This window comes from Scheffersomyces spartinae, assembly GCF_019049425.1.
Source record: "Scheffersomyces spartinae strain ARV_011 chromosome Unknown scaffold_22, whole genome shotgun sequence".
NCBI classification, from domain to species: Eukaryota; Fungi; Ascomycota; class Pichiomycetes; order Serinales; family Debaryomycetaceae; genus Lizanozyma; species Lizanozyma spartinae.
Genome location: NW_025065069.1, coordinates 88,160 through 113,252, shown reverse-complemented (window position 1 = coordinate 113,252; position 25,093 = coordinate 88,160). Strand labels below are relative to the sequence as shown.

The 25,093-nt window shown below is 40.7% G+C and overlaps 6 protein-coding genes across 6 annotated transcripts; 2 read left to right on the top strand and 4 right to left on the bottom strand.

Moving 5' to 3' along the window:
- Positions 1-5: 5 nt before the first annotated feature.
- KQ657_002674 (uncharacterized protein) lies at positions 6-4,709 on the bottom strand (the record flags this gene model as incomplete). Its single annotated transcript, XM_043193428.1, has 3 exons — positions 6-2,130; positions 2,338-2,350; positions 2,645-4,709. 3 exons carry the CDS (start codon positions 4,707-4,709, stop codon positions 6-8), a joined length of 4,203 nt encoding a protein of 1,400 aa, XP_043047437.1.
- Positions 4,710-5,062: 353 nt separating this feature from the next.
- RNR1 (ribonucleotide-diphosphate reductase subunit) lies at positions 5,063-7,675 on the bottom strand (the record flags this gene model as incomplete). The annotated part of the gene is made up of 1 exon (XM_043193427.1): positions 5,063-7,675. The coding sequence occupies one exon, from the start codon at positions 7,673-7,675 to the stop codon at positions 5,063-5,065; it is 2,613 nt and encodes an 870-aa protein (XP_043047436.1).
- A 682-nt stretch (positions 7,676-8,357) lies between these two features.
- On the bottom strand, positions 8,358-10,838 carry KQ657_002672 (uncharacterized protein; the record flags this gene model as incomplete). Its single annotated transcript, XM_043193426.1, has 4 exons — positions 8,358-8,415; positions 8,474-8,613; positions 8,764-8,786; positions 9,098-10,838. 4 exons carry the CDS (start codon positions 10,836-10,838, stop codon positions 8,358-8,360), a joined length of 1,962 nt encoding a protein of 653 aa, XP_043047435.1.
- An 881-nt stretch (positions 10,839-11,719) lies between these two features.
- Positions 11,720-13,441, top strand: KQ657_002671 (uncharacterized protein; the record flags this gene model as incomplete). Its single annotated transcript, XM_043193425.1, has 1 exon — positions 11,720-13,441. One exon carries the CDS (start codon positions 11,720-11,722, stop codon positions 13,439-13,441), a length of 1,722 nt encoding a protein of 573 aa, XP_043047434.1.
- A 114-nt stretch (positions 13,442-13,555) lies between these two features.
- PRP3 (U4/U6-U5 snRNP complex subunit) lies at positions 13,556-14,812 on the bottom strand (the record flags this gene model as incomplete). The annotated part of the gene is made up of 1 exon (XM_043193424.1): positions 13,556-14,812. The coding sequence occupies one exon, from the start codon at positions 14,810-14,812 to the stop codon at positions 13,556-13,558; it is 1,257 nt and encodes a 418-aa protein (XP_043047433.1).
- Positions 14,813-15,116: 304 nt separating this feature from the next.
- Positions 15,117-25,037, top strand: TOM1 (E3 ubiquitin-protein ligase; the record flags this gene model as incomplete). The annotated part of the gene is made up of 1 exon (XM_043193423.1): positions 15,117-25,037. One exon carries the CDS (start codon positions 15,117-15,119, stop codon positions 25,035-25,037), a length of 9,921 nt encoding a protein of 3,306 aa, XP_043047432.1.
- Positions 25,038-25,093: the final 56 nt, after the last annotated feature.

Below are 25,093 nucleotides of genomic sequence, written 5' to 3'. Positions count from 1 at the left end.
AAAAATCACTTATTACTCTTTAATACTTCACGCATAATAAACCCAACAGCATCTTCATCTTCAAAGTATGAAACATGGGCTTTCAATGCCATGATGATAGAAAAATCAAACATTCCCATAGGCAATAAATAATCAACTCTACCATTATTCTTATTCAAATCTCCAAGAGTCTTTTGTAGTGATGGAGATAAAGATTTCTTTTGAAGACTTTTCTTCCCACTATGACTTGAAGATTTGCTTTCAACGCTAAACAAGGATGACACAATGTCCCCTAAAGCATTTTCATCTTCTACCAATGTACTATTTTCTTTAGAAACCTTTTTTTCTGACGACTGGAAACTCTTGAACCAACCAGCTGCCTTTAAAAACCTCTCAGCCACATCACTGCCTAAAGATTGCAAGTCTTGAACCAGGGAATTGAATCCTTTTATAGCAAATGGAACCTCATCTACTTTATATTCTCCCAACATAGGATCAATCAAGGGTTCCATACGATACCCAACTGGATCACAAGGGTGGAATAGGTTATACAAGTTTTGACATTTAGGTGAAGAAACCATACCAAAGGAGTCCAGGAAATCGTAAGACTTATCCACCTCTGACCGAGGCCGAATATTGGTTTGCCTTAAAAGCCGAAAGATCCCCACGGGGGATCCCACACAAAATAAGTTTTCAATATCAAACAAAAGGTCCTTTTTCAAATCAGGTTCTTTTGGTCTAGTAGGTTTCTGGAATGACGCAATATCGAAAACTATTGCTGAACCAAGTGAATGTCCCATAATATGTACCTTGCCCTTGAAATTAGGGTTCATCTCCATATATTTGGAATAGACTCTATTCAATTCAGTAGTGACAATCTCATAGATTTGTTTAATGTATCTTGCTTCGTAGTACAAGAGTACATCAAGGACAACATCACCTGTGATTTTTCTTAATGGTTTAACTCCATCAACAGAGATTTCTTCTAATGTTGGAAGGGAGAATCGACCAGCAGCATTTTTTGTTTGAAACCTTTTGTATGGAGTAAACTCAATCCCATGTCTCCAAGAAATAGGTAACACTTGAATTTTATTATTTAAATTCTGCTGTTCGTCCTTATCCTTCTTTGTTTCATTAGCAGAAAAGACATTAGCCATAGTTTTCCGTAACACATTGACACTGTGAACGAAATTAACAGATTCATATCTTATCCCCAAGATTTGACCAATCCCGTGAACACATAAAACCAAATGGTCAATTTCTCTATCCGAAGTATCAACAGAAAGATTATAATCTTCTTCCATTGACTTTTGAAGTCTTTCGTTATCTTCATTATTTTTAGCCAGCTGTTCGTCAGGTCCAGCTTCAGCTTCAGTTTCACTACTCTTAGTATCTTCATCAGCCATTAAACTGTGGTAAAGATTGGCAATATCCTCAGGTAAACTCCGTATAGACTTCGACAGAGAACAATCCAAACCCCGACTAATCAGCTCTAGCTCCAACAACGACAAATTGGAACCTGAATTCCCAAAGTTCCGAATGATATCCAATTGGAAGCTGTTGTTGATGGTGGAAGGGAACATCACGGCTTCAGATTCATTAAAGAATAAAACATATTTCCCATTCCCGAGATCGGCCATATCTGGTTGTTCATCCACTTTATACAACTGGTGATGCTTTGCTCTTACTTCTTCCAATTGACCTTTAATTCTGGCTAATGATTTCTCAACAACCTCTGAAGCATCCATGGCTTCCTCCTCATCATCTTTAAACTCATACGGTTTAAGCTTCTGGTACAGTGCTTCAATCTTACTGGTCAACTCACCAGAGAGTGGAAGCTTATTATGGTCAAACCAAATCCCTCTTCTGACTTCGTAGATTGGGCCTTCCCAATAAACGGGTTCTAGTTCCAAAGTATCATGATTCACTTGTAACAATTTGTCTTCGCTAACTCCAGTGTAAAGCGGTTTCCCCGAGGTTCGAAACTTCGAATATGACGTCTCTAATCTGGCAGAGTCTCCCTTAGAAAACTCCACAAACTTGGTGGGGTCCAGCTCCTTGGTGTAGTCAGTCCACACTGGTTTGGATTCTGGTACGTCTGTAGCATAAAACCACCGAGCATTGACTTCCGGTGCGCTGTAAATAGTGGCACTGTAGCAGAAGGTCCTTCTGCAAGCCAATTGGACTATGAGTTGTCTGCACATACAGGGGGAAGTTGATATTGTCTAAAGGGGTACTCAATTGTAGTTGTACTGTGTTGTTCTGTTATTCTGTATTATACTCCTTAGCGGAATATGGGGTAGTTTTCAGTATCCTCAAGTATTGATGAAATGGTCTGAGATATACTGAGGAATGTACTCAGATGTACCTCCTAAATTAAGGTTTACGGTGTCGTACGACGTTCACGTGTATGCCGCATAGAAGCCGCACTAATCGAACGATGTGTGTATTCTATGTACGTGTAATGTAATTTAAGTGGCCTTCAGGGGAGTTCACCTCGTCACCTACAGGACTTACATAAATTACATTACACGTACATAGAAGCCGCACTAATCGAACGATGTGTGTATTCTATGTACGTGTAATGTAATTTATGTAAGTCCTGTAGGTGACGAGGTGAACTCCCCTGAAGGCCACTTAAGTACCCCAGCCCTAGAGAAGTCACTCCAAATGGGTAACCCCATGGCTTTAGCCGTTTGAATAGTAGTCTCATCGATGATCTTCATGGCTATTCGAAGATACACCAGTACATCCTGATTTGCATCTAAAGCTTGAGTATCGTTAAGGGAAAGCTTGAGTAAACTTCCATAAGTCTCCGTTGTTAGCAACGCTGTCAAGTTCAATGAACCTTCATTGAGTCCAATGTATGCTTCAACGTCGTTGATCATCAAAGCTATACCATCGTAGTAATTTTGGTACTTTACAGTATTGACGGCTTGACTGCTAGTCCAGCTCAAGAGTCCTGTAACCGAGTCAAAGGCGACGAGCAACGGAGGCTCAATGGTTCCAATAGGATCATCTCGAAGTAGCACTCTAGTGGTCTCCGCTATGGAAGCCAACCCCCATCTAGAGGCCCCGGAGATGAAGAGTCCCAATAATAAGCCTTGGAATAGGAGGGCTGTTCGACCACGGGTAGCACAGCCCGGTATTAAGAGCATCGCAAGAATATAATGATGGATTCTTAACGTTAAACCCGGTAAACAACCAATAAGAATTAACCCAACTACAAAACAAACATATATCAATAATGTATGGATAAATCGACCAGATCTCCAAATATGATACGCTTGAACACAACAACAGATGGCGACCACAACAGTTAATGTCACACCAACAGCCATTGAACCCGGTTGCAGTTTCAAATCTGTCCATGTGAATCTGTCCAAATGAAGTCTATCAAAAGTTAAGTTGTTCAACACTCCAACCCAGAACAAAGGGTACCACAATACAAGTCTTTGTAGAGGAGATCTTGGATCTGGATCCGCGTCGTGGTCTTCAGATTTGCCCAACGTTCGTTCTATGGAACACTTCCAAAGAACACTAAGGATACAACAAGTTGGCAAGAATCTTCCTAAGCTTAAAGACATCAAGTTAGCCAAAGTTTCCGGATCAGCAGCTTCAACTTTCATAGGTGGATCTGTAGCCATACATATAGTCCAAAACGCAACAACACTCATGGTCCAGAACATGACTGCCCCACTGGCCATAAAGACTATGGGTACTCCCAACAAAACATTAATGGCCAACACCATGAACCGAGGATCCTTACATTGACTAAAGACATAGCTTTCATCAGGATACAACTTCTTGAAGTAGTAGGAACTGGGGAAGAACGAATCAAACGAAACAGACGATAGCCCTTTGTGATAAGCTTTGGTGCCAGGGAAACTTCCTCTCCCTTTACTCCCAAAGGAAACCCTAGCACATCCTCCAACATACGAGGAGACTACTCCAGCATGAACAGCAGCTCCACATGGATACGAATCGGCCCTATAAGGGTTTGATAGTTGCTGGGCATTGAACTCTCTCTTTGAATCTGATTGGACCGCACCACCTCCAATATAGTAGCCTCTATATTTTATCATTTGGTCCCCCACAGGTAAGAAGGAGAAGGTGTAGCTTTCTCTTTCACACAAAGCAGGACACCGTATGATGACATCTTCACTATCTGCCAATGATGGACATCCTTTGCCGTCAAGACCACACTGATTGTTTTTACCCTTCCAGAATAACGGTTCTCCTCCACAGTCTAGAATGAGAATAGGTGTATCATCGGAAGAAGACGGAGCCAACGTTAAATACGATATTAAGGAGTGGTAAACCACAAGCATCCACATCATTAGATAAACCACCAATAATGCTAATCGGATCTTGGGCAGAACACCATGACGGAATTTGGTTGGAATGTCTTCTATGTATTGGAGTGCTTTAATAGAGCCAGGAGCCTCATCTCTCGGATTGCATGGCCCTTTAACTATGAGACTAAACCATTTTGAAACAGTTGATCTTTTATCATAGGGATCATCAAATGGATAATACGTGTCGTCATCTTCATCTTCATCTTCATCTTCACCTTCAAGGTGATCTACTACATCCGACTCCAAGTCCGTTCCATCGGCATTAAATAATCTATTTGATTCCTCCATAGAGTCCAGTTTGCCAAAGGTTTCAAGAGGAATATACTCTTCAACTGTACTAGATTGTATCCCCCGTTCATTTGCTATGTTCATTACTCCTTCTTTCCCCCTCCTTTGGGTAGAGTGTCTTGTGGGTGTGGTGGTTATGGTAGTATGCTCTTTTGTTAAGCAGGGGGGATCGCGCGGTATCTTCGGTCCGCTACCGGAATATAAGGTCGGAGATTGGCCCAGATAAGGAGATGTGAGGTATGCTCACACGAATGTAAAATGAAACACGAACGTCAGTGCGCAATGCAAGGAAGGTTCTATCCTTCATGTAATGCAGCTCATTCCGTTCTATTCTGTAAAGTAAGTTATATTATGTTACAATGATTACTATAATACCAATTCTTAATTAAACGTAACAATAATTAATATACATAAAAGACCCCCCAGAGACATACTAATTAACCAGAACACATAGTACAGGATTCAGGATTGTTGATAGCACAAGCGATGACCTTTGAACTAAAGATATCTCCTTCAGATTCTTCTTCTTCACCTTGTGCATCAGTTGTAGAGGCAGGTACTGGAGTTGGAGTTGAAGTCTTATCATCAAGCTTCAATTCAGCGAGGGAATTTTCAACTGATGTAGGTTCACTACCTGCAGTGTATGGTGAAGGCGATTGGGTAGTGGAGCTAGGTTCACTGGAAGAGCTTGGCTCATTAGACATAGCACGAGCAACATACTTTCTTTGGTTAAGTTTCTCTAAAGTAGCAATAGTTGTACCAGCGCTTGAAATAGTGGATTGGTCAATAGTAAATTGAATGGCAGCTGCAGCAGCTTGAGTTCTTAAGTAGTACATACCTGTTTTCAAACCCTTCTTCCAACCATAAAAGTGCATAGATGTTAACTTACCCATAGTTGGGTCTTTGATATGAATGTTCAATGATTGAGATTGATCAATGAATGCTGCTCTATCAGCAGCCATATCAATAATATGCTTTTGAGAAATCTCCCAAACGGTCTTGTATAATGCCTTGATTTCATCTGGGATATTAGCTAAAGTTTGAATAGAACCATTGTTAGCAATAATATGATTCTTCATGGCATCATTCCAAATACCTAAATCAACTAAATCACGTAATAAATAAGGATTAACAATTTGGAATTCACCTGCTAAGACTCTTCTCGAATAAATATTGGAAGTATATGGTTCGAAACATTCATTGTTACCTAAGATTTGAGATGTAGAAGCTGTTGGCATAGGAGCAACCAATAAAGAGTTTCTAAGACCATGTTTTGCCAATTTCTGCTTTAATGAATCCCAATCCCATAATTCAGTAGGTTTTCTTTGCCATAAATCAAATTGTAATAAACCTTGAGAGGCTGGAGATCCTTCATAAGAATCATAAGGTCCTTCAATTTCGGCCAATTCAATAGATGCTTCAACTGCACCATGATAGATGGTTTCAAAGATTTGTATATTTAATTCTCTTGCTTCTTGAGAGTCAAATGGTAAACGCAAAGCCATGAATGCATCTGCTAAACCTTGAACACCCAAAGCAATTGGTCTATTCTTGAAATTAGATCTTTTAGCTTCTTCAACAGGATAAAAGTTACGGTCAATGATCTTGTTCAAGTTTCTGGTGACAACCTTGGATACTTCATGTAATCTTTCAAAGTTATACCATGAATGTTCACTATCATTTTCAACAAATGAAGGTAAAGCAATGGAAGCCAAGTTACAAACAGCAACTTCATCAGGATCAGAATATTCAACAATTTCACAACACAAGTTAGAAGATTTGATGATACCCAAATTCTTTTGGTTGGTTTTCTTGTTACAAGCATCCTTATATAACATGAAAGGAGTACCAGTTTCGGTTTGAGCTTCCAAGATTGCATACCATAATTTTTGAGCCTTAATGGTGGATCTACCACGACCTTCATTTTCGTACTTTTCGTATAAGGCTTCAAACTCATCTCCATAGACATCAGACAAACCTGGTGCTTCATTGGGGGAGAATAAAGTCCATGTACCATTCTGTTCGACTCTCTTCATGAACAAATCAGGAATCCATAAAGCAGGGAACAAATCTCTTGCTCTAATTTCTTCCTTACCGTGATTCTTTCTAATGTCAATGAAGTCAAAAATATCTGAATGCCAAGGTTCTAAATAAAGAGCAAAGGCACCAGGTCTCTTGTTACCACCTTGGTCAACATACCGAGCAGTGTTGTTGAAGACTCTAACCATAGGAATAATCCCATTCGAAGTACCATTGGTACCAGCAATATATGCACCAGTCGAACGAATATTATGAATATGCAACCCAATACCACCAGCAGACTTAGAGATCAAAGCACAAGTCTTCAAGGTATCGTAAATACCATCGATAGAATCATCCTTCATGGCAACCAAGAAGCATGAGGACATTTGAGGATTTGGTGTACCAGCATTAAATAATGTTGGAGAACCATGTGTGAAATATCTTTGAGACATCAAATTATAAGACTCAATAACTCTTGGAATATCATCACCATGAATACCAACAGCCACTCTCATAATCAAGTGTTGAGGTCTTTCAGCAACCTTACCATTAATTCTTAACAAATATGATCTTTCCAAAGTCTTGAATCCAAAATAATTGTAGTTGAAATCACGATCGTACACAATGGCAGAGTTCAATTCGTCTGCATACTTGGTGATGGTAGCATAGGTTTCTTCAGAAATCATAGGAGAATGCTTATCAGTTTTAGGGTTAATATAGTCATACAATTGCTTTGCAACTTGAGAGAACTGCTTAGTGGTTTGCTTGTGTAAGTTGGACACAGCGATTCTTGCAGCCAAGATGGCGTAATCAGGATGAATAGTAGTCATATAGGCAGCTGTTTCAGCTGCCAAGTTATCCAATTCAATAGTAGTGACACCATGATAAACACCTTGAATAACCTTCTGAGTGATGGAAGTAGCATCAACGTGTTTGGCATCTAAACCATAACATAATCTTCGAAGTCTGGTAGTTATTTTATCAAACTGAACATTTTCGTGACGACCGTCTCTCTTGAAAACTTGCATTGTGGAAAGAAAGAAACACAGTTGATTTCCGAAAACTTATGTACCAAATAAAAAGAGTAGTACTTTGGCTTTCCTTTTATATGAGTGATGAGACGCGAATGTAAACAAAAAAAAATAGCTTAGAACATTTCTAGGAGACGCGTGACACGCGCAAAGTAACACAAAAGCACATGTAATTATGACGTGTAGGCGATATCACTTGATAGACGTGTAGATCCTTAGTTAAGAAAACAATAACTGGAATAGCAGACTGTATAACACGCGTACAGATCTTATTTACGTTCCTTCCGTTTTCAGGTTTTGCACCGATCCATGTTTAGTCAGCGGAAGAGGTGTCAGACATAAGGCTGCAATGCTACCCACATAATTCAGTTAAGAAACGGGAATGTGATGTTTCTCTACTAATTGAATTTGGAGTCTACACAGTGCTTGATATATGATTCATATTAAATTTATATAAATATAAACAATTACTTTGATTCTTCTTTTGTTAAGTCGCTATAGTTGTGGTTAGTAAGTCTGTGGTGCATTCTCGAAGGATTAGATTATTTTTGGTGTTAGGTGTAGCGAGATTCAGTGACAGTGGGACATAGACCAATAATCGTACTTAATATTGCGCTGGACGGCTGATAGGATGAACATTGTCAACTTAGGTAAACACAACTCCCATATACCTTCAGTCTCATGGTGGTCGCACAGGTATAAATGCCACTAAGTTATTACCCCCTATAACACCTGGGCTGATTTATACCCAATACATAATTCTCTCAACTCCAATTGAGATACTTGTATACATACTTCAATAACTTTTCCAAGTCAATGTCATCTTCCTTGGAAGAGACAGGAACAGCCGCAACAGCTGGTGTTGCAGGAGCTTCCTTCTTAGCACTGGGCCAAGCAACAAAAGCGGCCACAGAACCCAATGTCAAAATCGACAACTAAAAATATTGTTAGTAGATGCTTTATGATTTAGGATATACAATTGAAACAAGCAATGAGGCTTCTATACATTAGTTGAGAGCTTCACAATAGTTGCGTACCAATACATTGAACGCTTCCTGTATGTTCCTCCTTCGTATCGTACGTACATAATGAGCAGGAACTTGCTTTCCTAAAATAGTGTATGCGGAACCCATAACTGATAGAGTGGAATAGATAACCGAAGGTGACTCTAAGGGTAGTCTCCACATTTGAAGTTCCCCATTTGAGATCACCGAAATATTTACGTGGCTGTCTGACCAATGAGATCGAATGACGTTATCACGTGACTCTGGGCCTCGTGATCAAGTGTTCAGTATTATCCACTCTTACTTTACGGCATTCTTATTTGGTATTAAACAGTATATATTTGTATTCATTAACAAGCATTTATATGCCAATTCTTTTCTTTACATATTTGAGCCCAATCCACTATTTTGTTACCTTCGGGGTTCCGCAACCAAATTTCTTGCGCTAAGAACCAAGCTAGATCAACGTTATAAACTGCGCACCCATCTCTTAAATGCTTAAAACAATTTTCTATTCTTCTTTTATCATAATCAGTTACTGCAGCCATACTGCAAGTCAATAACGGGATTATCATTGATACTCGCATCTTAGAATCTCGAAGCCCCTCCACCAAATGCAATGTTTCTTCCAATAGAACTTGCACTTCATGGACCAACGGAGAAGCTCTTTTCAAATGGAAGTAGCAGCAAAGTTTACATACCTTTTTATATGTTTCAAAAATATCGATCTGTAGTTGATGCTCAGTGTCGTCACTAATAAGGAGCAATTGACTAATTGAAGGCTTCTCCATATTAATTTTCAACATCATTGAATCAAACACAAGTAACGAACATTCAACATAATCCAACTTAGCGGATTTATATAGTTCATTTAATGTTTCATTGGTGAACAGTGAAGCTGAAGCCTTGCGATAAAGGTCTTCAACGTAACTCTTTTGCTTTTCAAGTAGTATCTTGTTAGTTGCAACTTCTGCCAATCTCCAATAGATTGTGTAGAAGGCACCTTGTACAGGATCAACTCCGAAATTACCAAAGTCAACTTTAGCAAACACTTGTTGGAATTCACTTAACGGATATATAGGTCCGTTGATCCATAGTTCACTTGACGTACAACTGAAATATTGCATCAGTGATATAATAAAGATGATATCATTAGAATAGTTGTAGTCTTCACATATTTGTATTAGGCCTCCACTGAGATCAATTATCTCCTTCAACTTAAGAAACACCGGCCACCAATGATTAGGGTCACCGGTAGTAACATAAAACGTATAAAGTACGCTGTAGAAACACATGGCCCAGAACCTTTTGGCATTGCATTTTATTAGCGTTTGAGCATCTGTTGGGGGTAATAGTGAATAGCCTCGACGAATATAACTGTGAACTACTTCATCTTCAGGGTTATCCTTAAGATATATTCCTCCCCAAGCAGCTAAAAGATTACAGATAGCTTCATTCCCTTCACAAACCTTCACATAACACTTGAAGAAGTAATTGGAATCATCAATTCCCACACAACCAATAGCTGAACCTTTATACCTATAGAAATCCCAGAATAGACATCCATTGGAGTCAAGATACTTTAACGGTGCACTGGTGAACACCAACCGCGGAGATAAGGTATTGGACTTGAACATGTCGTCCATTGCATCTTCTAAAGCCGTTACACGTTGTACACACTCGATATCGTTATCATTATCACCATCGTTAATAGGCATATACGGAACCAACGCATGGTGGGTCTCAGCTTTGGCATTCTCTTCAACAAAGTCGTCCTGAGACTCAATTTCAACTAGCTTACAATCTGACTCTTGATATTCAATCTCATGACGCTCAAGCTTAGGATCCAGCACTTTTTCAATAGTGGTAGGTTTCTCCTTTGTTCGAAGATGATAACTCCATGCACATGTATCATTCCTCTTCAGACACGCGCCACATATGGGATGGACTTCGTCGCATCTCTTCCTTCTCAGTCGACATCCATCGCAGCCATATCTTGATTTTGATCTAGTCCCCACAAAGCTATGTTGTTCTATGCGCTTCTGATTGAATCCTTTCTTACGAGAATCTTGGAGACTCGGTTTACTAAACCCGGAATGGTCTTGTCTTCGCTTACGAACTGGTTGTAGAGAATGTGCTTCGAATAACGAAAACATTATATCTATGTGTTTATATCTACTGTTGCTAAGAAGAGAACATCTATTTCAATTCAGTTGAGCATGAAAAGTTGGTCTATAATGCTAAAGGCTTTTGTAGCATATGTTGCACCAAGGAATGCTTCTGTACAATCTCACATAGCAAATATAGAACAATTAGAGAGAATGTACGTCTCTATAATTTTGATAACTGGTGGCAAGCCGATAACGACTACTGATAAGGGCCTGGCTTTTTGTTATTGGCTTTTGTGTCACCAGACAACGGTTGGCTACGGAATGTATTACAACAAAAGATCCAGTCATAATGTGATAAGGGGATTTGGGTGTCGGGGCTTTCCACCCCTGAAAAAAGGTTCAGCTCATAGTTCCGATTGAAGTATTCATCACAATTTTTGCTATACGTAGCATTAATGTTTTTTGTGGGTTGGTCTTTACTGGCAGGTGGAAGCCAAATTTTATGTCAGTGGCATGCAATTACCCTTTTTGGCTCTTTCCGCCACTTTTTTTTGAAGCATATTTTAACATGAGGAAATGAAAGCTAATGCAAAGTGTTGTTATATGCAGGGCTTTATTAAGATAAGACGGATTCCACCTGATTAGGCAATTTCATTATAAGGTATATCCACCATAGCGATTATAATGAAAAGGTTGGGGTAGGTGTGTATACATGTTGCAAAGAATACATAGGCTCAACGACGGTAAAGACTGGAAAAGGAAATCATGATCGATAAGAAAATATTATAGGGGGAAATAGGATAGCACTGGCAGATGAATGAGTCTTTTTACCGAAATATAAGTAGGACGACATCCCCCTGTCAATTATATAATTGTACTAGGTAAAATATTCTTTTCATCTTATTAAACACTTCCTTCCTTCCAATATGCCCGAGTATACTGAATTTTTAACAACTGAAAAGTTTGATGGGTTTGAAGACCCAGTCAAGTACGAAAAGGAATGGTTGCCTAAAGTCATAGCTTATCGTGAGGCTCTTGCAAGAGCCATTGATCCAAAGTATGCAATTGACTTACCCAAACCCATTGAACAATTAGTCGATGACCAATTCAATTCTCTTGATTATCTATACAAGAGTAATTTGCTTACATCTGAGGAATTGGCCATCACTGAGACGTCAGCTACTGAATTACAGAAGCAGCTTGCTTCTGGTTCCTTAACTGCCGTGTCTGTGTATTTGGCTTATGCTAAGAGAGCAGTGATTTGTCATCAACTTACCAACAGTGCTATGGAATTGTTCACCGACGAAGGCTACGAAAGAGCTAAAGAGTTGGATAAATATTTTGCCGAAACCGGCGGTCAAGTGGTTGGTCCTATGCATGGGTTACCCATCTCTCTTAAGGAGCATTATGCATACCGTAATAAGGTTACCCACGCCAGTATGGTTGCTTGGGTTGATAACGTTACACCCGAACATTGCGTAACTATTCAAGTGTTAGAGGACTTGGGGGCTGTGTTTTATGTTCGTACCAACCAACCGCAAACGTTGATGCATCTAGACTCCAACAATAACTTCACTGGCTTGACGAGAAATCCCTTCAACATGAAGTTGTCCAGTGGAGGCTCGTCATCTGGGGAGGGAGCCATTGTTGCCTTTGGTGGGTCCACGATGGGAATTGGATCTGATATTGGAGGTTCTATTAGATCTCCAGCAGCCTTCTCGGGGTGCTTTGGACTAAGACCTACTTCTAATAGAGTGTCGCTTGCGGGTGCTGTTGCGACGATTTCAGGTCAAGAGTCAGTTCTCGGAGTGTGTGGACCTCTTGCTAGATCTGTTGAAGACATTGACTTTTGGATGAAACACTATTTGAACAATGGTAAGCCTTGGGACTTGGATGGAACACTTGTACGGATGCCATGGAGAGAATTACCCGCTCCTTCTGTTTCCGGGTTGACTATTGGTGTAATATGGGACGATGGGTTAGTGCACCCAACTCCACCTATCACCAGGGGATTGAAGGAGGTTGTTAATAAGTTGACCAAAGCTGGAGCCAAAATCATTGACTTCAAACCCATGAAGACCAAGCTTGCTTATGAGACGGTCCACAAAATGTATAACTGTGATGGTAATGCTCTGAATAAGCGGGTCCTTGGAACTTCTGGTGAACCATTGACCAAATTGACCAAATGGTCTTTGAACTATGGTGATGGTTCTAGAGAGTACTCTACTACCGAGAACCGTGAGTTGAATTACATCAGAGACAACTTAAGATTGGAATACACAAAATACATGGTGGATAACAAAATCGACTTTCTTATTTCTCCAACCTACTGCAACGTTGCTCCAGTTAGTGAATGTGTATACAGTTGGTCTTATACTTCGTTGTTCAACATTTTGGACTTCCCTACACTTGTTTTCCAAACCGGGTTGTTCCTGGACAGTGAGATCGACAAATGGGACGACACGTTCAAAGATTATCAATTCAGATCTGAGTTGGAGAAGTTGGAGTTAGAGCAATATGATCCTCAAACGTTTTCTGGTGCCCCAATTGGGTTACAATTAACCAGTAGAAGATATCACGATGAAGAAGTTGTTGCTGCTGGTAAAGCAATTGTTGAATTACTTGGCGTATCCCTTTACAAAAAGTAATGTATGTATTTATTAAACTAATGGAAGGAAATGCTTTAAACTGGAAAATGATAGAATTACGACATTAGTTTATATTATATGCGACATTTACATCACCAAATGTCGTACTTGCGGTCAATCTTCCACCGCCAACGCTTGTGGCCAATAACTTTCTAATCCAAATGCCCGAAGTACATCCACAGCATTCTCATCATCTTGCGTATACATTTGAGACCATTTCTTAAAAGTCAATTGTTTCACTTCATTCTCCCAAACTATTCGACACTTATTCTCCACGACATTGTCGTTACTGTCTTCGTCTTGCTCGTTCCAGTTTATTCTTTTGAGTAATAACTTCTTGTAGAACTTGATCCCTTTGCTACCTCCTTCTATTATCACCAAGTTAAATTTGGGATTATGTAAGCATATACCGTTCAACTCCAATTGTTTAGCATTCATGTTAATCTTATAAAGATGTTTCCCATTGTTAAGACTCTCAATTCTAAACACTACCATAAACTTCCCCCTACTTAAATCTCTTTCATGTTGCAGTTGTATCTTAGCTTGCTTCTCTTCCTTGGTGAGTTGTCTTTGTTTGTTTTGCTTCAAATGCTGGTCGACCCGAGCCTTGGCCTCATGTCTCACCTTCATCTCTAGTGCTGTGGGGTCTCTTGCCGATTCATTGGCAAGAACATTCATAAGATTGGATAAGCGGACTTTAGGGGGAGGCGGAGGATCTATGCCCAACTTTATTCTGTCTTGTTTGTCCTTAAGCTTCTGTAACCGTTCGTTTCGTCTCATCTTCTTCATCTCCTTCTTCGTCAAAAACACAGCAGTAGAAGCAGCCGGACTCATTGTTGTTGAACTGTCCTTATTAACTATGAACACTGGATGCTGGATGTACTCAGTCACAGGTGCTGATTCATTTTCGTAGTCTATCTTGGATTCATCCAAGCGACATTCTTCATAACTGTTAACCGTTAAGTAAGGCTTGTCCCACCACTCAACCATGGGAGGGTTCTCAAGTCTGTACTTGTCTTCGCCTATGACTATGTCGGGTACAAGCCCTTTCAGCCGTATTTCTTCTTCGTGTCTATTCTGTTCGGCTTCAGCTTTAAGCTGACTTCGAAGAGCATCGGCTTCGGCTATAAACTTCCCCTGAGGAGCCAATTCAAACCCCCGGTGTTTCTTCGCTTTAATGGCGGTATCAGCTTGATTCAAATAGGGATTAATGGCGGTAGGGTCAAAGACATCTCTAACATTTCGCTTCAAAGGATTATGGTTCTTGGGTAGTCGAGGTGTTGGGGTAATCTCTTTAAGTAACGGATGGATCTCAACATTTAGGCCGCCAGAACCTTTGGCAGTCAGCTTATCATTCAACTGTCGACTCATAGTTCATGCGGCAAGACTGGTACTAAGTATATTAAGTTGGTTGTTGTGGTATCTATTTATTATTAGTTCGACTTAAGTCGTGGTACGGTAGCGTCGCTGTGCAGACGATGACCGTCTAGGTCGAGCCTGCATATGGATCACGAATATTCTCAAGGAAAAGAATCCACTGGGCCTTAACAATATTAGTTACTCCTTTCTTTCTTCCAATTGCTAAGCTGAGTTGGTATCGATAATATTTCAAAGGGTCCCCCCTTGATAATTTGCTACATAGAGTTTACCAAGTACACTGCTGTATTTATTGAATATGTCGGACGCAACAGTTGGTGCCACCAGAGAGCGAGGTCGCCAGTACCGACCCTTGATAGATGAAATCTTAAAATGTGACGACAAGGACTTGAGTCAGGTGTTGAACAAGAACATGACCGAAGAGAAAGGCGACACGCTTTATTGGGTTGAAGTCATGTCCAAATTTGAAAAGATTATCGACAAATTGATTGACAAATACGGCTTGGAAGACACCGAAGTCAGGCTCCAATTGATCAACAATTATGATAGTCAATTGGTAATTTCCATTATAAAATTTGTTAGAGAATTGATAAAACTCCACTCGTGGCAAGCGTGTACTCTTGGAGGCAAAATCTCCAAGTTTATCAAAACTCCTTCCATAGACGTTAAACTCGAAGCCTTGGAGTTTTGTGTGGTGTTGACTAAAAGAGACTTGGGGTACTATTTGAATCCTATTTCCAAGCAAACCAAAATGGAGATCCTACGTCTTGCGCAATGTTTCCCACCGCCATTGCCTGTGGGGTTCTCTCAGAAAGTGAGCCAATCAAAGACGCATACGCTGGAGGATTCAAGAGTAATTGGAGGTTATTATAGCTTGGTGGATGCTTTAAATCCGAGAATGAAATATCCTTCCAAATGGAAGGGACTCAGTTTTTCGTATTTTTCCTCGTCTGTGGTGAAGGACGTTGCTCCTGCTGCTTCTGCTGTAACAGCCGGAGAAACACTGAAAGCCGACAAAAAGAAGAAAAGATCATCCTCAAAGCAAACAGTACTTAAAGAAGGAGTTTCGACTTTTTTCATGTCTGATGAGAATGTTCGAAAGTATTCATACGATCAAATCCTTGATAAAGGCTCTGCCTCAATCCCCAAGGACCACTGGAACGATTTCAGCTTGACGGCTTTGATAGCAAAGTCGTTCAACACAAGATCTCATGATGCCATGAAATTACGGGAGAAAATAGTCAGAATGAAATGCTTTGCAATTGCCGTTTTATTTTGTGCCTGTCCCTCAGACTTTGTCATTACCCGTTTTATTGAGGCCCATCATGTTTCTGATTTAAATTTTGTGGTTGACTTGATACTGCCAGAATACGCCAATATCGTTTCTAAAGAAGTGTACTACTCAGCCACAGTATCGTTATTATGTCTCGCTGTTCACTGTTCCGTGAAAGATACCTGGACTGGGGATTTATTTCGTTATCTCGGTGGTAATCTAAGCCATGGAATGATGTTCCAAAACTTAAGACACATTCAACAACAAGTGGCTTCGAACGACCCTTCATATGATGAAACTGCCAACTGCTATTTTATTTCCATGTTTTACTATTTTCTTGATACTTCTTGCAGCACCAGGTTACAAATTGTTGGTCTTATGGATGATCTATTATCGTTCTTGAGAATAGAAACTAAATACAAGAAAACTTGTGGTACTGCAGCCGTGGCCCTTCATGCTTGCTTTAAAATAGGCAACGAAGTCTTGGACGACTTTGACAATCTTGGAGGGTTTGAGATTCTTATAGAAGCCATTCAAAGAGAAGTGAGGCTAGCTATGGAAAACCACTCAAAGAATTTGAAATTATCTAGAGACGAACGTACCTATATTACTGATTTAATACTGGTTGTTGCCAGAATCTTAGATATTGATTTTGGTGACCGTTTGAGGACTCTTTTTGATTCTCCAATCTTACAATGCTTCAACACAATACTTGAAAACCCCCAGTTTTTTGATCAAAAAGTAGTAGGATATACGGTGAATTCAATCAGGTCAACTATCAATAATTTCCCTTCGGCATATTCTATTTTGAAAGAAGCCAATGTCATCTCTACCTTGTTCAATAATTACAGCAAATTGTTTTTCCCATCAGCAGGCATGTTTGCTTCGTTGGCTGATGTCATTGGTCCTCTTTGCTTGAATAAAGAAGGACTCAAAGATGTTCTTGATAGTTCGATCATTCGTGATAACTTCAAAGTGTTTTTGGACGTTGAGCTTTCCAAAGAATTGGATTCCCGTTCAAGTTTAGGCTTAGGAAGAACGTTTGACGAATTATCAAGATATTATCCTGAACTTAAACCGTTAATCATCAAAGAAGTCAAAGAATTATTACATGATGCTGTGCCATTTTTGAGAGAGAACCTTCAAGGAGTTGAGTTTTATACTTCGTCTGAAGGTACTTTTTATAATAAAAATGACGATGATGAACCTATCAAAGTGGAAGGAGGTGTAGGAGTTAACAGCTGGGAGACTTCTAAATTCTTCCTTTTGGACAATATATTTAATTTCACTGGTGGGTTATTTTATTACCAACAATGGGACGCAGAGGTGTTGGAAGCGATTCCATTTGAGTACATTTGTGATCTTTTAACCATTCCAAATAGCCCCTATGATATAATTGATTCCTTTGACTCACATAGACTAGAGGAAATACTAAGCTATTTTGACAGTATTAAACGAGGATATGGTTTAGAAGTGTTGATTAAAAGATTAAAACATCATTTACGAGGTACCCAGATCCAAGCATTCATCCACGATGAATCTACAACCGTAAGTCATTTTGTTAGATTTGAACACGACGGCCTGGAAATGGGGACAGAGCTCTTGCAACAAATCAACGTGGTTTCCTGCTTGCTCCATGTGCTTACACTGTGTTATGTTGCGATTTTCAAGGAAAGAATCATTCAATTGGCGACTTTAATTGACTCTGAATTCATTCTAAACATCGGACTTTTGTTAAGAAGATGTACTGTTGAAGAAACCGTCATCAGATCCAACCTTCCTGCCTCAGTTGCTGCACTTACCATCCCCTATGCAGATTATGGAAACGACATGCCACCGATGTTGATCCACTCGCAAGAACCTCTTGATGACCCCCCCAAAAGAGACGGGAATACAGCAAAATATAAGAACACCGTTCAAATGAGAGAGCTATTCCGTCAAACTACTTACAAATCAGCAATTTTGTTCAATGTGTTACCAAAGATTTGTATGTTCAAAAAACAAGAGTTCCTTACACCGGAGCTAAGGAGGAAAGCCGTGCAAATCATCCTTTCTATCTCCGAAGTGTTTTCCAAGTTCTTTGATCTTCAGTTCCCGGACACTTCTCAAGAGTCAAGCTATACGTTGGTTCTCGTGAACCTCGTTAGCCACTGTTTGTCACAAAAGGCACCTAAAGACTTGAGGAACACTGCACTTGTTATTGGGCTCTTGCAAACACTGTACTTTGAAAAAATCTCCAAGATTGCCGAATCTTTATGGTCCAACTTACTTGAAACCTCCCCTGACGAAGTGGAGAAAACAAAGGAACTCAAATACATTAGTATTGCTGAGAATAGCACCATTAAGAATGCCATTTACCAAATCTTCACTTCATTTGCCTATATTGTTCGAGATGAGTTAATGCCGAACTTGCCCATGACCAGTTCTTACTTTGCAAGGGGATACTCTGGTCCCAACCAATTGGTTTCATCAGTGTTGCTTCAAACCCGAGTTCTAGCTATGAGGTTGCTTCTGAAGACTGTTGGTCCGGAGTCACAGCTCTTTGCTACAGAAGGTCGAGGTATCAACAGTTCTAATATTCCTTCGCAGGTTATTGAGCAATGTCTTACCATATATCAGGCTATTCTGGTAACCAAACTTGATGCAGACACCGAGATTGAGCCATTTGTGGGCTTTGACGTCAACAATGTTGCTCCTCGTGGTCAAGATCTTCAAATCTTGATCGATAATGGTGTTCCAATGGAAGAGGCCATTAATATGACCAACAAGTCCAGAGATCTACGAGATATCATCAATAAGAACGATGCTCATTTATGGGAATACAATCTTGACGACATTAGTGACACCTTAAAGGAACTTGCCAATAAAGATGACATGGAACATCCGTTGACAACTCGTGATAATTCAGAGGAATACCTTGAACTTTACGCTAAGATTGCGTCTTCAATATTAAAGAACCTTTTCATATTGACAGAAAACTATCCTCGATGTGTTGAATCTATTATGGAAGTTCTCTTGACCATTTCCAATGATCCGACTGAAATTGTGTTTGAACACCTTAAGAAAATGATGCACAACAAGGAAGAAAGCACTAGTGCACGCATTGCACCCGTTGCACTTTTGTTCAGTTGGTGTGTGAACAAGTGTTGTAAGAACTCTGTTATTCTTGAACAAGCAGCCCAGTTTATCAGCGCTGAATATCACAATAATGTTGTTCATGTGAATGAAGAGTATTTTGCATATCTCTTGTTCATCTTGGAGACATTATTGACCATGAGTGACGTTCCCAATGTTGAAGAGACCGTCCACAAGTTTCAATACAAGGCTCCACCCTACAAGGTTTCAACAGAACTTAAGGAGAACATGTTGGAATGTATCTTGAGCTTTGGAAAGATTCTGGAGAAGAAAACCGCCTATGCTTTGGGAAGAGTGCTCATATTATATGCTAGAGATCAACTATATGCCAGCAAGATCGTCAAGTCTAGTGTCTTGAGCGAGTTGATCCATGTTGCACTCTCGTACACCAGCGATTCCAACCAAACGTTTGATCCTTATAGAAAGATTATTATTATTCTTCTTAGAAGATGCTATGAAACCGTGGACATTCTCAAGAACTATATGACCCCGGACATTTTACATTTGTTCTCTGGCTCGTTGAGGTCCAAGAGAGAATTGGAATCGTGTCTTCGGGAGACCTCTGCCTTGGTTCTTCGGGAGCCGACAGTTTACGTAGATACGTTCACCAAGTATACTGTTCTTGAGGGCTACGACGGGTCTTCTGAATTGTCTCAAAACAGATTAATTGTGAGTAAAGTAGACGAGAAGAAGGACCACAAGGAAGACGGTGATGGTGAAGCTGATGCTGATGTTGAAATGGAAGATGCTCATAAAAATGTTGTGGGCCAACATACTACGGGAATTGTTCACTCGTTGTTGCATGAGTTGATGCACACTATGAAACAGGATTGGATGTCGCATCCAGAGGAACCCAAGAAGAACAGTTCCCGTAACAACAAAAAGAAGACTAAAGAAGACAATAAGAATGATATCAAGGCCGATGTGTTCAAGAACGGACATTTTGCCTATGCCTGTTTTATTCTTCAGGTTCTTATTGAGTTATTGAGTTCCTACAAGCAAGCCAAGTTTGAGTTTATATCTTTCTCCAAGAGACAAGTAGCTGAGGATCAAATCAGGCCACTTCCCACGGCATTGAACTTTATGATTCACCAAATGGTCTCTTTGTGCCCTAATGAGAACGAGAACAGCATCAAGGCATCCAGAATGAATACGTTATCGACATTGGCTAAGCTTGCACTTGTTTCGTTAATTTCCACTCCAATTCTTGACGAAAAGAACTCGCCTGATCCCAAGAATGAAGACATTGACATGGCTTTTATCCGGAAGTTCTTTACTGATGTTTGCGGTAAGATTCTCATCGATACTCTGGAGATGAGTACCGTTGTTGCGGAAATCAAATATGCCAAACTTCAACGAGTGCTTGAGCTTTATGGTGCTCCGTTCTCCAACAAGCTTTCTTCCTTGGTGAGCTCATTACGGAACAAGAGGGCCACGGTTTACGATTCGTTCTACATCACCAAGTGTATGATGGACAAGCAGGTTCCCAACTTGATAGCCAAAGTAACTGCTGATTACGACTTGAACTACGCCGACATCAGTCGAGTGATTAAGGCCGGAAGTAAGGTGCTCAACTCGTTAGGGAAAGTTCGGAGTGACAACCAAGAATTGTTTGAGCATGGCGAGCGGGACGATGAAGACGACGAAATTGTTCCTATCTCTGACGATAGGGAAGATGTGCCAGATTTATTCCGTAATTCTACGTTGGGAATGTACGACATTGACGAATCTGAAGAGGACGATTTCTCTGGACTCGACGAAATTCCAGAGGAGTTATGGTCAGAAGATGAATCGATAGATCTTGTGTCGGACAACGAGATGAACGCCAACGACATTGATGATTTCGAGGCAGAAGACTCTGATATGGATGTTGATATTGCCATGGGAGATGATGATGATGAAGGTGAAGTAGTTATGCACGACCAAGACTCCGATGGTTATGACTATGACGATGATGATGAAACTACGGATTCTGAAGGTGATGCTATTGATATAATTGAAGAAGTTACTTTTGACTCTGATGACGAAGACGGAGAAGATTTTGATGATGATGACGGTGAAGGCAGCAATGTTTCCGATGAAGCGGAGTTCTTTGGATTCGATGACGATAGCGATGGCAGCGAATACGACGATGATGAGTTCACAGAATGGTTGGACGGTATGCGGAACGGAGAAGTGTCAGAAGATGAAGACGACAATAATAACGAAGATGAAGAAGATTTTAACCCTAGAATTGTCACCATAACCCCTGGCCGTCGTTCTAACGACACCAACAACATCGACGACGACGACGAAGGGGACTTGGAAAGACTTTTGGTGTCCAGCAATGCGCCAAATGGTAACCCATTGACTGCACTTTTGGAGATATTTGGCAATGATGCAGGAGGTAATTCGTCTTGGTCGTCGTTTGTGGGTGGCCTTTTGAACGAGCCGTTGCTTTCTGATTCTGTTACGTTTGGAAGCAGCAACGGCACTCGACTTGACTCTGAACGAGCTCTAGACGGGTTCCTTTCGTTGGCCAAATTGGGCAACGACGGCGAGGTAAACTCCGTCATTAAGTTCAGTTCCACAGTGGAAAGATGGAGTGATGCCATGAGGTTATTTTACGACAATAGAAGCTTGTATTATTTGAGGGTAACCCCGGCCATAGTCAATCGGATTCAAGACAAGAGTGCTGAGATTTACAAGCGGAAGAAGGAGCAAGCGGAGAAGGTCAGAATGGAGAAGTTACAGAAACAGTTGAAAAAACAGCAAGAAGAGAAGGAGAGAAGAGAACAAGAAGAGAAGGAAAGAATGGAACTTCAACTGGAGCAGCAGCTGGAGCAAGAACAGCAACAAGTTGCTGCTGAAGGAGAACGTGAACCTATTTATGTTCTAATCGGTGATAGAGAGGTGGACATTAGCGGGACAGATATTGATCCTGAGTTCTTTGAAGCGTTACCGGAAGATATGCGAGAAGAAGTGTTCACCCAACACGTACGAGAACGTCGTGCTACGGCCTCGAACACCAATGCCGATGTCCGAGAAATTGATCCTGATTTCTTGGATGCTCTCCCTGATCAGATCCGGGAAGAGATCCTTCAACAGGAGTCCATGGCTCGCCGGTACTCTGCCATTGAGAACATGAGAGCCATTGACGATGATCAAGACAATATTGAAGAAGACGATGAAGATGATGATCAAGATGGTGAAGAGAACGAACAAGATATTGTTGTTAATGCCTTGAGCGAACATGAGAATCACAGTAGTAAAAGCGGTAGAAACAATGATAGACTCAAGTTAAAGGTATTTCAGACTCCATTTGTTGATGCCACTGGGGTGTTTTCCATTCTTCGTCTTTTGTTCTATCCTCAGCCACATCCGTTTAGAGCTTACATTCATGATACCTTGTTGTTTATGTGTTTCAGCAAGCACACCCGGAACGAGGTTATTGGGTTAATGATAGCCATAATGCATGACTTGCTTACAAACCAGAACTCGATCGAAAAGCTTTATCAAAGTGTTGTGATGAAAGCTAAGAGCAGCGGTGGTCCTAATGGTGGAGGTTGTATAGAGCTTCCCAAAGGAGCCACGTCAAAGAATGTGGGTGTGCAATTTGTCACAGCCATGTTACATTTGTTGCAGAGTAGCTACTATGTTCGTTACTACATGTTGACCGAACATGAAATCCCATTCTTGGTTAAGAAAGGTGACCCCAAGAATAAGATTAAGGAAATGATGGTCAAGAAGAACAGATACCCCATCAATTATATTATACTGATACTTGCTAATCCTTTGGCTACCGAAGATCAATTCTTGGTGTATCTTTTAGCCCACGTGCTACAGAATGCCACCAAGCCTTTGGCCTCGCTTAAGAGAACAGATGACGATAAGAACGACAGCAGCAATGCAACCCCTGCTGCTCCAGCTCCTACGTTGGCTCCGGTGATCCCAGACCATTATTATGCTTATATTGTTCGGATTTTAACCGGGAACGAATTCCACAGTGTCACCTTCAGACGAACCATAAGTACCATGCAAAATATGTCTTGGTTACCACACTCTCAGAAGATTTTCACGGTGTTTTTATCTGATGAGGCTACTAATTTCGGTAAGCTTATCATAGATGAACTTAACGAGGCCATTGACTTGATCAAAGCTTCTCCAGAACAACAGCAGCTTGACAGTAAGCTCTTGGCTAAGTTTAGTTCTCAGTCTTCCAACCAGACAAAGCTTCTTCGTGTTCTTACGGCGATGGACTATATGTACGAGCACCGGAACAAGGCAGAAGACGGGAACAAGGCAGAAGATGGGAACAAGGCAGAAGATGTTGACAACAAGATGTTGACGGAATTGTATCAACAATTATCACTAGGAACACTCTGGGACGCTTTAAGCTCGTGTTTGCTGTTGTGTGAAGAACACTCTCGAGGGGAGGTTGCCACATTGCTTTCCCCGTTAATTGAGTCGCTTTTGCTTGTGTGCAAGCACAGCAAGATCAAAGACATGCAAGTACGAGATTTGGCTTCGTTTGAAGTGAAGAAGATCGACTATACCAAGGAACCCATTGAGAGGCTCTTTTTTTCGTTTACGGACGAACATAAGAAGATCTTGAACGCAATGGTTCGGGCCAACCCGAATTTGATGAAGGGACTTTTTGGAATGCTTATTAGGAACCCCCGGGTGCTTGAATTTGACAATAAAAAGGCATACTTCGATCGTCGGTTGCTTCAAGACGTTGATACTGAAAACACCTTGGCTGTTTCTGTACGTAGAGACCAGGTCTTTTTGGACTCTTACCGGGCGTTGTTCTTCAAGTCCAAGGAAGAGTTCCGAAACTCAACCTTGCAGATTGAATTCAAAGGTGAAAGCGGTGTGGACGCCGGTGGAGTCACCAGAGAATGGTACCAAGTGTTATCTAGACAGATGTTTAATCCTGATTATGCTTTGTTCATCCCAGTGGCCTCTGATGCTACGACATTCCATCCCAACAGAACGTCGTACATTAATCCGGAACACCTTTCGTTCTTCAAGTTCATTGGGAAGATCATTGGTAAAGCTATTTTTGACGACTGCTACTTGGACTGTCATTTTTCCCGGGCAGTTTATAAGCGAATCTTGGGCATTCCCGTGTCTTTAAAGGACATGGAGACCTTAGACTTGGAGTACTATAAGTCGTTGATGTGGATGCTTGAAAACGACATTACCGACATTTTAACCGAAGACTTCTCAGTGGAAACCGACGACTACGGCGAACACAAGATCATTGACTTGATCCCCAACGGAAGAAACATTGCTGTTACTGAAGAGAACAAACTGGAGTACATTAAGAAGGTGGTAGAGTACAGACTTCAAACCAGTGTTCGAGAACAAATGGATAACTTTCTTCAAGGGTTCCATGAGATCATCCCTAAGGACTTGGTGTCTATTTTCGACGAACAAGAGTTGGAGTTATTGATTAGTGGACTTCCCGACATTGACGTTGATGATTGGCAGTCCAATACTTTGTATGTGAACTATTCACCCTCTACCATACAAATCCAATGGTTCTGGAGAGCCGTGAAGTCGTTCGATAACGAAGAACGGGCTAAACTCTTACAGTTTGCAACCGGGACTTCCAAAGTGCCGTTGAATGGGTTCAAGAACTTGAGTGGAGCCAATGGTAACTGTAAGTTTCAAATCCATAGAGACTATGGTCTGATTGACAGATTGCCTTCGTCACACACATGTTTTAATCAGGTAAACTTACCAGCATATGAATCTTATGAAACACTAAGACAAGCGTTACTACTTTCAATTACAGAAGGTCATGAAGGGTTCGGTTTAGCATAGTCATGGCTATATTAAGTCTAAATGTCGTCAATGTCTACCGTTGGTTCGCTATCTGT